Below are 13453 nucleotides of genomic sequence, written 5' to 3' on the forward strand. Positions count from 1 at the left end.
TAGTTTCTCAAATTCCGTGTAATGATTTAAACATGTACATATATCTTAGATAATATTCAACATGCCATGTTACCAGCAGAAAATTGGAAACAAAAAAGAAAAAACTAACAGCTAACGGAAAGGCCATCAGGTGATATATGGGCCTGGCCCAGGACCCGCAGACGTGTGCGGCGATCGCTATACACCGACCTGGTCGGTGTGTAGGATCTGCTCACGAAGCCCGCGCGTGTCTCCGAACTTAAATTCTAGTCGCGGCCTGGCAGGAATCGGTCTTTTATTTCTCCCCAACAGCCCATCCTGAATCATCTCAAAAACAAAAAAACAGCCCATCCTGAATTCCTTCGTACGAACCACACAAGGCAAGGCACCACCGCGAGCGCCGCCTCTGCCTCTGCCTCGTCCCATCCCCATCGGCCGACAGGCGCAATCCTCCCCAGCGCCGCCGCCGCCGCTGCCCGACCGCCTGAGCTGGTGAGGGCATCCTTCCTCCCCCGGTCCTCATCCTCTTCCGTTCTTCCTCCTATCCCGCAGCTCGATTCTCTTCACATTCCCTCCAGAACTAACCGCGAAAATCCGAAACCCTCGCCCCACCGCAGCAATGTCCCGGGACGCCGCCGCCGCCGGGCTGAACCCGCCCTACAAGGAGGAGGAGGAGGAGGACTCCGACGAGGACGACAACGTGCCGCTGGCGATCTCCCGCGACAAGAAGAAAGCGAGCGCCTCCAAGGTCAAGAAGGAAGAGGAGGACGATGAGGATGACGTCCCGCTCGCACACTCCCGGGCCAGGAAAGCGGGCAATGGGGGTGTGAAGAAGGAGTGGGTGGACGAAGACGACGACGAGGAGGAGGACGAGGAGGAGGAAGAGGACGAGGATGACGACGACGAGTACGAAGAAGATGAGTACACGCCCGGTTCTGGTTCTCGGGGCAAGAAGGTTTGATTCGGATCTCTTGGGATGTTTTCTGTTTGTTGTCCCGTCTATTTGTTAATAATTAGGTATTTGCTCCATGAGCCGTTTGTGATTAGCTAGGATTCGTGGGCGCATTGGCCAATCTTCTTCTCCTAGATTGGACATGTCCCAGAACAATGTTTTCGATTAGGAAAAAATGGGACAGTGGTCAAGCTGCGAATAATGCTCTGTGTCTTTTAATGTCGCTGCAAGACTACCTCGGAGATGTATTTGCTCTAGTTTTCTGGTTTCACAAACTTCGTATAGAAATGACATTGCTATGTCTTGCAGGGAAATGAGAAGCCAAAAAGCACCCCCAGTAGCAAGCAGAAGGCATCTAAAGTTAAGAAAGAAGAAACTGCTTCTGATGATGACGACTTCGAGGTTGCAATTATGCTCCTCTTATTCCAATATTATCTGCGCTTTTCTTATGAATCTTTTGTGGTTAGTGAGGATTGGCAAACACATTGGTTAATCTGTTCTTAGAGTTAGACACGTCTACAGAAATCGTTTTCGATTAGAAAAATGATAAGAGTGGTCAAGGTGTGAACAGCTATTCATGCATTTTCTGAGATCATTGCAAAGTTACCTTCAACTGAGATCTGTTGGCTTTTTATTTTACTGGTTTCTTCCAATCTTTCTTGTCGTGTCTAAAGATAACAGTGCTGTGTCTTCTAGGAAGATGAGAAGCCGCAGAAGACTCCCACTAGCAAGCCAAAAGCTTCTAATAAAGTTAAGAAAGAAGAAACCGGTTCTGACCGCAAGGTTGCAGTTATTCTCCTCTTGTTACAGATTTATTTCCGTTGATTTTGTTCTCGAGGTTAGTAGGTGCTAAATTTTCAGCCAAAATCGCAGAAGAGAAGTCCAGCTGTCAGTAAACCTAAGACCTCCAAGGTTAAGAAACCAAAAGACGAGCCTGATACCAAGGTATGCCATTTCAGTGACTTATGTTGTGTTGTTTAGTTGCTATAAATTATTTAGTTGACCCCTTGAAGGAGAACAAGAAAATAAAGAAAGAAGGTGATATCAAGCAAGATGGAAATAAGGTGAAGAAGGAGAGGAAGGTGTATGAATTGCCAGGGCAGAAACACGATCCTCCTCCCGAAGTATGATCATTTTGACATTTTCCCACCTTGTATGTTTTTATTCCTTTCAGATGAGGAATGATTGTTCTTTTACTTTGTTGCAGAGGGATCCATTGAGGATATTTTATGAATCACTCTACGAGCAGGTGCCAGATAGCGAAATGGCTGCAGTCTGGTGAGATACTATGCAATGGTGTACCTATTTTTTGTACTAGCCAAACTTCGTGTGTAGTGGTAGCTTACTGAAATCCTGACCTAGTCTGCGTTTTTCACAAACTGCTTGGTGCAGATTCCTTTTAAGAACTTTTTAGCATGTGTTGTCTCGTCTGAGTGTTGGTTTTATGCTTGTAGGCTTCTCCCTTGTACCTCCTTTCTTTTTAGAAACTAGCTCTGCTGCTTACAACTGAGGTCCTTTATCTTTGCTAAACACGAGTGTCATGGGTCAGAACTGGACCATGTCTCACCAGTTTAGGTTAACAAACCTCACTGTTTTTCAGCTAGTTTTCACTTTCCTGTCATTCCTAATCAAATCATACATTGGCATATTGTGTTTACTTCTGGAACTAGTTACTTGTAGCCCGTGTTTTAATTTGTTATCCATTTATGTCCAAGGCGTGTACATTTTGTGCATACAATATTATTTCCTCTGATGTAAGAAAATTAATATCTTGAGCAACGCTTTGGATGTGGATAGGTTGATGGAATGGGGTTTGCTCCCAGAGGATGTGGCCAGAAAGGTCTTTCAGAAGAAACAGGCCCAGAAACTGAAGTCACCAGTCAAATTACTTGCTGCACCAAGAAAGACAAGTTCTCCAACCAAGAGAGTACTAATGTTATGTGAAGAAAAAACCAACTCAGGTACAAAGAGCTCTGGAAAAACCACAGCACAGAAGAAAAAGAGGGCATCTAGTCCTAGTGACACAGATGACGATGACGATGACTTTGTCACGCCGACAAAGACCAAAAGCAAGAGCGCTGGAAAAACCACAGGAAAGAAGAAAAGGAAGGCATCGAGCAACACAGATGACGATGAGGACGAAATCATGCCGACCAAGACCAAACGGCAGAAGATCTAGCTAGGTATCTGATCCTTAAACAAGACATGTCCTTTGTTGATCATTTTCATTATGCTAGATCAGGATAACCTTAGAAAATGCTGAGAAAATTTCAACTTTCGTGTGAACCTGGAGCAAAACTATTGTGGTGAAGCAGTACACTGTTTCCATGTTTTCCAGTACTTGAGTAGTGTTTTTCTCTTTCTGCTCCGAATGCTAATGAGAGTTTGTTAAAGTGGCACACGAGTGTTGACTCTGTGGATTAGCATATTTCAATCTGGCATGTACTCAAAGCCGAATGTTATCTTCTCCCCCACCTTATGTAATCGCAAACTACTTGCATTTCCCATTGACAATGTGTCTGGCTTTGAAAGCCTTATTCTAAAGTTATATATCAACCAGGCGAACAAACCTGACGAATGCATCGTTGCATTCCGTCAGGTTGCGACCAAACAAAGCATGAATGCCGTGAACAGATAAAAAGAACCATCACGACAGGCACTACTTACAGAGAGGCTTTATAGCCCACTCTCATATTTACCCTTTCGTATGCGTACTCCTTTACTCGCTTGGCGGTGCTGCCACCGCTGGCGACGACAACAAGTTGGATGAAGTGGACAGTGGCTCGTGGACGACGGTGCTGGTGGAAAAGAAGATCGGTTGGCTGTTCAGCTGCAGCATCACGGCTCCAAGCACCTCTGTCAGCAGTTTCTTGAACTCCGCTTCGTCTACCACCTTTCCGTCGTCAGCATTCGCCTTCTTGAGCGCCTCATTCACTACGGCATCCACCTGATCAATTCACGTTCAAAACCATCAAAATGATGTTCAGTTCCAATCAGATCAAAGTCTCGTCACCTCGAAGTCTCGTGCCGGCTAAAGCAAAAGTATTAGAACCTGATTGACAGCGCCATGAGGTGGTAAGCTTGCTGCATCAGCCATCTTATCGAGTGCGACTCTCAGCTGTTCCTTGGACGCTTTCTTCTCGTGTTCCTTAGGCACGTCTCTCCACACAGAATCCAACAGCTAGCACACATGCCATCATACACCATCAGTGCTGCAAAAGTCTGAAGAAAAAGAAGATGCAAGGATCGACGAATCCCAGTCTGATCATGTGTACCTTGTCCAGCTCGAACTTGTTTGACAGCAGCCTCCTGACACCGCTCCCGTTGAAGGTGTTCTCGGTGTGTGCGACAATCACAGGCTGCTCCTGAAGCCGTTCCGCGACATCGCCCAGGAGCTTCTTGAGCTGCTCGAAGAAGACGTCCCGGGATGCCGGTTGCTCAAGCTGATCGGTGGGGAGTTGCTTCAACGCCGGTTCCACGATGTTGTCTGCGATCTGCCAGTATCACATAAATCTTCAGTTTGTGTACCGACATCTGACAGATCATTTGCTAGAAATAAACACTATTTTGTTCACTCACTTACCCAAGGGTCAGTAGCTGGGGGCATTCCATGGTCGACACGGAGCTGCTGAACAGCAGCTATCAAACATTCCCGGAGAGTAGCATCTTCGGACCCAACCTGTGAGAAGATGGCAGCAGCTGCCGGATCATATCTGGGGCTGGACACGAAGTCCCTGAGGTCCTCGCCGTCGATGCGCAGTATCACGATCGGGTCCTTCTTGAGCCCGGCCGCCATGCCAAGGAGAATGTCCGACAGGACCTCTTGGAACTCTGCCCTGGTCACACCCTCTTGGTTCCCATGACCATGGGTCAGCTCGCTCATAGCCTGCACTTTCAGGTTTGTGCAGTGTGTAAGAGAGGAGCAATTTACCATTCAGGCACAACCGTAGTCCCTGAACAGACTCATCTCTTCTGTTGTACATAATCAGTGGAGACATCGAAGATGTCGGAAGAAAAATTCTGTTCTTCATAGCCAGTGGAGACATCAAACATGTCGAAACAAAAAACATACATTTTACGAAGAATTTTTTTTGTTTCGGTATAATGCTTTAGAACCAGGAGACTCGAAGTTTCCAATGATGTTCCTGTCTGAAGTTTGCAACTAGCTGATATTATGTGAATCCAGGCAGAAAATGTTTTACTGAACCAAGGGATTAATACAATATACCAGTCACTCTCAATACAAAACTGTGAAAACATGTACTCCCTCCGTACCATAACGGATGTATTAGATTTGTCTAAAATTGGATATAATTTAGACAAATCTAAGACATCCTTTTTTGGGATGGAGGGAGTACTATCGACGCGATTCAGAAAAACTCCGCGCTCGTTTTTTACTCTATGTTTAAGAGACGAACAATGGGCCATTCAGGCACTGTAGCAGAAAGCACCCAGCTAGTACTCACTCAATAGAGCAATAAGCCAGTGTCTGGACTTCTCTTATGTTGTAAATGTTTGGAAAAAAGTGTGATCTACAAATAGTTCTGCTGTGGTCTAAGAAAAATTTGGGCAGTCTCCATTGATGGTCCTGTCTGAAGTTGAATTTGGCAACTGAGGTTATGGGAAATCCAGTCTATTTTTCACATAAAAAGGGTTTCAGTTGAATAGATCTCCTTAAAGAAAGATAGAGCTTAGGAATTTAAAATCAGGATAGTCTCCAGGATGTTCCTGTCTATGCCTGAAGTTGGACTTGGCACCTAACTGACATTATGTGAATTGAGGCAGAAAATGCTCTTTAGCGGAGAGAAATGTTTTACTGAACCTAGGGCGTAATACCAATTATTTTCAGTACAAAAGTGTTTCCACCAACTCACGTGCACAGCAAAATCCCTGGTCACCTGATAGATTTTTTTGCGATGTTCCATCAGAGAGAGTGACATATTTCTACTTCAAAAGAGATTGACGGCATGTATCATAAATAATCGAGGACATGAGGACAAGGTGAAGGTTTGGATCATGACGTTGTAGGTTCTTTTCCCAGCCTCCAATGGCGTGCTTGAACTCAGGTTCAGGGCATCTCGACACCGACTTGTGGGCAAACCTGAATCTTGCATTACCTTCTAAAGTCTTTACCGGCTAACGATTTAGTGTAGGAGATTGGATAACGAAACGGATCTCGATTACTAACCTAGTACCATCATCTGCTAAATACACCATTCAGCAGCCACGACTTCTCTATCCCGTCTTCCAAGACATAGACCATAGCAGGTTGCGATCATGCTATATTCATATATGCAATAAGCCCACACCTATCTTATTGTTATTAGACGGAAGTCACTTCATATATGCAACTGAGGAGTTTCTCTTCTGTTGTTCATAACCAGTGGAGACATCGAAAATGTCGGAAGATTTTTTTTGTTCACAACCAGTGGAGACATCAAACATGTCGAAAGAAAAAACACACATTTTACGAAGATTTTTTGTTTCGGCATAACGCTTCAGAATCACGTTCTTGTTGAAGTTTGCAACTAACTGAGATTATGTGAATGCAGGCAGAAAATGTTATATTGAACCAAGGGATTAATACAATATACCAGTCATTGTCAATACAAAACTGTGAAACATGTACTACCGATGGGATTCAGAAAAACTCCTCGCTCTTTTTTCTCTATGCGTAAGAGAGGAGCAATTTGCCATCCAGGCACTGCAGCAGAAAACTCCCAGACAGTACTCTCTGAACAGATTCAATAGAGCAATAAGCTAGTGTCTGGACTTCTCTTATGTTATTCATAACGAGTGAAGAACAAACGTTTGGAGAAAAAAGTGTGATCTACAAAGAGCTCTGCTGTGGTCTAAGAAAAACTTGGGCAGTCTCCATTAATGGTCATGTCTGAAGTTGAACTTGGCAACTGAGGTTATGGGAAATCCTGTCTATTTGTCACACAAAAAGGGTTTCAGTTTAGTAAAAGCCTCCTTAAATAAAAATATAGCTTAGGAAACTTAAAATCAGGGTAGTCTCCATGGTGTTCCTGTCTATCTGTCTGATGTCTGTCTGAAGTTGGACTCGGCACCTAACTGAGATTATGTGAATCCAGGCAGAAAATGGTCTCCAGCGGAGAGAACTATTTACTGAACCTAGAGAGTAACACAATAAACTAACACTCATTTTTAATACAAAAGTGTGAAAACATGTTCTTCGATGAGATTCAGAAAAACTGCTCTCTGTTTTTTTGAGAACTTTTTGAGTTCTCGATGCATTCCATGGCCACTACTGACTATAATGGATTTTTTGCGATGTTCCATCAGATAGATTGACATATTTCTACTTCAAAAGATACTGACGGGATGTATAGTAAATGATCATGAGGACGAGGTTCCGATTGTGACGCTGTAGGTTCTTTTCCTAACCTCCACTGGCTTGAACTCAGGTTCAGGGCATCTCGACGCCGACCTGTGGGCAAACCTGAATCCTGCATTGCCTTCTAAAATCTTCACCGGCTAACGATTTGGTGTAGGAGATTGGATAACGAAAATAATCTCGATTACTAACCTAGTACCATCATCGTCTGCTAAATACACCTGCCAGCAGCGACGGCTTTTCTACCCCGTCTTCCAAGCCGTGGACGGTTGTACGTTGCTATCATGCTCCCATATTCATATGCAATATGGGTGTGTTTGGTTTGGTTCCCTAAGTAGCCCAGCCAAAAAAATTGATTGCCTATCAAGTTGTGGTCATTGTTTGGTTTGTAGCCAAAATTTTGGCTGCCAATGCATGTCCACCCCTCTCACTTACTGATTCTAGCCAAATAATTGGCCAAATGTGGGCAAAAGATTTCTTGACCAAAAAGTTGGCAACCAACTCTTGCCAAATATTTGGTAGGGCTGATGTGGGCACCAACCAAACGCACCCCGGCCACCAGAATTTCTGGTTATTCGACTGAATCCACTGCATCTGATGGATAACTATCCTCGCAAGATTCATCTCATGAATATACCTTGCAGGAATTCATGCAATTATTACCAGGAAACATATGCTACTACAGTAGTATAATGGGCGACTCAACAACTTAGTTACAAGAGCTAGTAAGTTCAGGTGTCGCCCAATGTTTTGGAGCGACAGAAGGTTTAGTAAATTTGTGTGCCTTGCGGCTGAGTTTCTAAGGGTCAAGCGATTTTCACTGGAAAGGTTTAGGTTGTGTAAGCTACTGAAAAAATCCCGAATTGAGCACACCGACAGCACCGAGCTGGCAACCCGTAGGCCGGCTTACCTTGCCTCTCAGCTATCAGATCATGGCTGGCAAGACTAGCTCGGTTGGTTGCAGTCACCGTAATGCCATCGGCTTCGTGTAGCTAGTAGGACCCATCACCGTGCTTACGTACCTCGGAGTAGATGTGGTCGGCGTTGGGCGAGGAGCCCTGCGCGGGCAGGCCGAGCGCGGCGCCGATGTCGGCCACGGCGGGCTCCAGCTCCCGCGCAGAGAGCCTGCCGTCGCCGTCGGCGTCGAGCTGCGTCGAACTTGGTGTCGGCGAACATGCCGAACGCCTCCCTGTCCTCCACCAGGTCCCTGATCCCCGACCCGTCCACCACCACCTTCGTCCGCTTGTCCTCCTTGCTACCGCCACCACCGCCGCCGCCCTTCTTGGCCTTCCTCCACCCGAACCAGCTCCTCTCCATTGGTCCCGGACTCTCCGTATATATAGCGCCCGGCCACTGACGTGCAAGGAATCGAGGAAAAGTTGCACCGGCCCCCTTTCCCACTCGCAGATACAGGACCGGGGTTAAGCTCTCTCGATCGATCGCTTGGCGTCTTGGGCTCTTGGCGTTTGGTTCTGTATAAAAAGCAATGGGAGTGAGAGGGGATGGGGAGGAAAGCAACCGGCCGGGGAAAGTTCGGCCGTTGTCGGCGGCGGGATGGCGAGCGTGCAAGTTGGGACGGCAGCCGGCCACTTGTTCGACCTCCCGCGTTTCTCGTGATCACGGCGCGCGCGACGGCACAGGCACAGTGGGATCGACGACGACGACGCACGCGCGCACGCACACGATATTATTTTCACCTGATTGCTTACATGTGAAAGCGTCTTGCTTGTTCATCTCTTTGTTTAACTATTATTGCAAGCTAGATAGATTGATTGATGGATATAGAGGATTAGTCGACTGGCCTCTTTGTTTTGAGCGCTGGCTGGTTCCTTCTCCGGTGGGGGAAGGCATATTATCATAGTACCATGGTCGGCGCGGGTCACGATCGATCGTGGTGGTGGCCGGGCATGAACATGATGGCCAAAAGCGACGGCGACCGGCCGTGTCGGTCTGTGGCTGTGCACAGCTGCAAAGCAGAGTTTTCTCCGGCGGGATAATGAGGCGTTCGACAAAAGACAAGGTCTATATGGCTAGGGCTCGCTCAAAAGAAAAAGATATCAGAGAAAAGGAACTCTCCCTCTCTTGACCTTTGCCTCCTGCTACCTAGCTTTAGTAGTTGACATCTACGCGATCCATCGATCGAGCTCATTTTAGCTTCTAAGCAACGGCCAACTACTAGCTAGCCATAGCATCTTTATATGCACAAGTTTCATCGATCGGCATATGGTCTAAACATCAACTCGTAGTTTTGTTCGCAGAGGAGCTACCTATTTACGGATCAGTACCAACATCAACATAAATACTCCTACATACGTATAGTTGGAGAGGTTTCATGTCTTCCTGAAAGGCCGATCGATGTATCTGATCAGTGTCACGTCAGGGATCAGGCACTAGGCGCTATCAACGCTTTGCTAGATTCAGCAAGACAGCCAAGTGTGTTGCTAAAGCCTCGCTCATCTTCGCCACTTTCAGGTTTTTCCGCAGGCGATGTGACCAATCGTTCACACGTGTCAGCATTCTGAAGCGTGCATCTATCTGCGGTTCGTCTTGCTTGCCGCGGAAGCATCCTTACACTACGGGAGAGCACAGATGTACCGACGGCTGCCGTGTGTGCCGACGGCCAAATATCGGGGCCGTCGGCACAGAAGCATCCGGATCGCGGCGATAAAGATGGCCGTCGTCGCTAAAATGGCCGTCGGCACAAGCCGGTTGTGCCGACGGTACAGGACCAGTCTGGCCGTCGGCACAATATTTTTTTTCTTTTTTTTTACTACAGATCTGTGCCGACGGTATAGCTTTTTTCTATTTCTGCACGACAGTCTTCAAAAAATCATAACTAAATCATTCTAATTGAGAAAAATAAGTATAATATATCAAATTTTGCAGAAAAACAAGATCTATCATAGAAAAATATAAAAAATGGAATATTTCAAATACCTAAACAAATCTTTTTAGAAATGAGCTATAATGTTCGAGGTTTCATGGCTTTCACACACGCCAAAAATGAAAAAATTGTCGCTCGTGGGTCGGATTAGAAATCCGCGTCCGGGGACTTGCTTCCCATCCTAGGGTCCACACACGTGCCAAATATGATCTCGTTTCGGCAAACTATGCCATGCCAAGACCGTTTCCCACCTCATTTCCCCTAAAATCCATAGAACTCCGAACGTGATAGCCCTTTTCGTGAAAGGTTTTTCAAAATAATTGTCGTATCCCAGTTTTAACAAACGGAATAGTTACTATGACATATAAAATGACGTCACGCGGCTCCGTGGGATTTTTGGACATCGTTCAAATTGTCATCTGGCCAAAACAGGACCCCCGGGACATGCGGTATCGCCGTACCGGGTGTGCGGGTGCACCCATTCACGAACAAACTAAACAGACAAAAATTAGCACATATAATGATGCGTCGTTGAACTAAAAACAATTTTTCCGGAATTTCTGGAGCGACGGATAGTTGAACCCTAGTTCAAATCCGGTCAGTTTCTAGCGGATACGGCGGGACACCGCCGGAAGCCGCATGGGTTCCCAAAAAGCTAACGCGTGCACATGTCATCTGATAGGTGGTGCGTAGGTGGTCTACTATCATCGCACGGAGGTTTCACTTCATACTAAAATGCGCCCCATGTAGTCGCTTCACAAATAAAAACCGTTTGGGCACGCTAAAAATGAAAAGATGGCCGACCGTGGATCGGATTAGAAATGCGCGTCCGGGGTGTTACTTCCCATCCTAGGGCCCACACACGTGCCAAATATGATCTCGTTTCGGCAAACTATGACATGCCGAGGCCGTTTCCCACCTCATTTCCCTTGAAATCCATAGAACTCCGGACGTGATAGCCCTTTTCGTGAAGGGTTTTTCAAAATAATTGCCGTATCCTAGTTTTAACAAATGGAACAGTTACTATGACATATAAAATGACGTCACGCGACTCTGTGGGATTTTTTTGACTTCGTTCAAATTGCCATCTGGCCAAAACAGGACCCCCGAGACATGCGGTATCGCCGTACCGGGCGTGCGGGTGCACCCATTCGCGAACAAACTAAACGGACAAAAAATAGCATATATAATGATGCGTCGTTGAAATAAAAACAATTTTTCCGGAATTTCTGGAGCGACGGATAGTTGACCCCTAGTTCAAATCCGGTCAGTTTCCAGCGGATACGGCGGGACACCGCCGGAAGCCGCATGGGTTCCCAAAAAGCTAACGCGTGCACATGGCATGTGATAGGTGGTGCGTAGGTGATCTACTATCATCGCACGGAGGTTTCACTTAACACTAAAATGCGCCCCATGTAGCTGCTTCACAAATAAAAACCGTTTGGGCACGCTAAAAATGAAAAGATAGTCGACCGTGGATCGGATTTGAAATGCACGTCCGGGGTCTTACTTCCCATCCTAGGGCCCACACACGTGCCAAATATGACTTTGTTTCGGCGAACTATGCCATGCCGAGGCCGTTTTCCACCTTATTTTCGATAAAGTCAGTCAAATTTAAACTAGAGGTACTTGATCTAATGCTCATGATTTTTGGGTAAGTTAACTTTGTAGGTTCAAAAGATGATATGGATGTCATATTTGTATTCCTCTCATTTTTCTGATCAATTTAGACATATTATTTGCCAAATTCGCATTTACTCGATATTAATTATTCCTTATTAAATAAAAAACAAAAAATAAAATCATTTAATTGTTTTTCAAATTCTATATTATTATTATTTATATATATTCATTGTTGTTTACTTAAATAATTGTTTAGAATTTAAAAATATAGAGGTGTGACATCACGGTCAAAGGGTTAATATGATAGATATGGTAATATTAACATCAAAGGTGTCATTTCTTTCAGGGAAGCTCATCCGAAGAGAACCAAGAAGTTGAGGATGGGTGACCAACTGGGAAGTTTGACCATAAGTGCAATTTGACCTAAGATTAAGTGTACTAAGTGTGATTGTGAAAGATTAACAAGTAAAAAAAAAGTAGAAGAAGAAAAGTGAAATTTTTTTTTTCAATTTTTTTTTGAATATTTTTTCGAAAATAAATTTGAAAATTTTGAAATACTATGCCGATGGTTTTACCGTCGGCACAACAATCTATGCCGACGGCCAGTTGGTGCCGACGGTGATCGGGCAGTCCCCGACCAGAACTATGCCGACGACGCTATGCCGACGGTCACCGTCGGCACAGCCTGTGCCGACGGTCTTCTAGGCTGTGCCGACGGCTGGCGGCCGTCGGCATACAACATCTCTCCTGTAGTGTTAAGTGGTGTTGTTGCCTCCATTGAACTTTACTTCTGCTGCTGGTTACTTGCTTTTTGTGTGGCTGTTCTACAGTTATAGCACTGCGCCAAGGCACCGGCCTATCAGGGTTTGGGCATTTCTAGATCGTGCTTGGTAGTCTAGGCTGATTTTCGAGCTTTCTAAGGCAGTCTCTATTAGCGTGTGACTGTACTAGGACGTCGCCTAGAGGGGGGTGAGGGTGAAAAGGTGGTGTATAAAAACTTCTACTTGAGAGCTAAACTAGGCGGAATAAAACTACTCATGTGTTTACTAGTTTAGCTCAAGGCCTATCAACTAGGGGTTTGCCTAAGTGCTCCAACAACCTATGCTAGCATGATGAGCAACAAGATGATAACAAGATAAGCATAGCATCAAGCATGATAGATATCACAATGTAAAGCGCATAGGTAAAGGAGCTCGGGTTGAGAAGTAACCGGTGCACGAGGAGACGACGATGTATCCCGAAGTTCACACCCAAGGGTGCTACGTCTCCGTTGGAGCGGTGTGGAGGCACGAGGCACTCCAAGAAGCCAACTAGGGCCACCGTATTCTCCTCGAGCCTTTCCACCAAAGGAAAGCCTCGATCCACTAAGGGACCCTTGAGGGTGGTCACCGAACCCGTACAAGCTTGGGAAAACGCCAAGTATCAAGCATGAGGCAACTCCACAACACGGAGGCTCTCAAGTACACGGTCACAAGAGGCTTACAACACACCACCAAGGAAACCAACTGCACCAAGGATGCTATGCGCCACACGAGGCTAACACACTCCACCAAGGAAACCAACTCCACCAAGGATGCAACTTGCCACTAGAGGCTAACACACTCCACCAAGGAAACCAACTCCACCAAGGATGCAACTCGCCACTAGAGGCTAACAC

General features: G+C 45.8%; 1 protein-coding gene and 1 pseudogene across 1 annotated transcript; one reads left to right on the forward strand and one right to left on the reverse strand.

Moving 5' to 3' along the window:
* Window positions 1–598: 598 nt before the first annotated feature.
* LOC124695205 (nucleolar protein dao-5) lies at window positions 599–3324 on the forward strand. Its single transcript, XM_047228082.1, has 7 exons — window positions 599–790; window positions 1241–1333; window positions 1628–1714; window positions 1805–1876; window positions 1945–2055; window positions 2139–2209; window positions 2729–3324. Exons 1-7 carry the CDS (start codon window positions 599–601, stop codon window positions 3108–3110), a joined length of 1008 nt encoding a protein of 335 aa, XP_047084038.1. The 3' UTR covers window positions 3111–3324.
* An 83-nt stretch (window positions 3325–3407) lies between these two features.
* LOC124701959 lies at window positions 3408–8761 on the reverse strand (annotated as a pseudogene).
* Between the last annotated feature and the right edge of the window lie 4692 nt (window positions 8762–13453).

Source organism: Lolium rigidum, chromosome 3, assembly GCF_022539505.1.
Source record: "Lolium rigidum isolate FL_2022 chromosome 3, APGP_CSIRO_Lrig_0.1, whole genome shotgun sequence".
In the NCBI taxonomy this organism is placed as follows: domain Eukaryota; kingdom Viridiplantae; phylum Streptophyta; class Magnoliopsida; order Poales; family Poaceae; genus Lolium; species Lolium rigidum.

Bases quoted from the DNA above. Each gene is read 5' to 3' on its own strand.
- LOC124695205 (XM_047228082.1), top strand. From the start codon at position 599: ATGTCCCGGGACGCCGCCGCCGCCGGGCTGAACCCGCCCTACAAGGAG. The intron at 791-1,240 runs GCGGGCAATGGG...TATGTCTTGCAG, and splicing joins CACACTCCCGGGCCAGGAAA to GGAAATGAGAAGCCAAAAAG. The intron at 2,210-2,728 runs GTGAGATACTAT...GGATGTGGATAG, and splicing joins AGCGAAATGGCTGCAGTCTG to GTTGATGGAATGGGGTTTGC.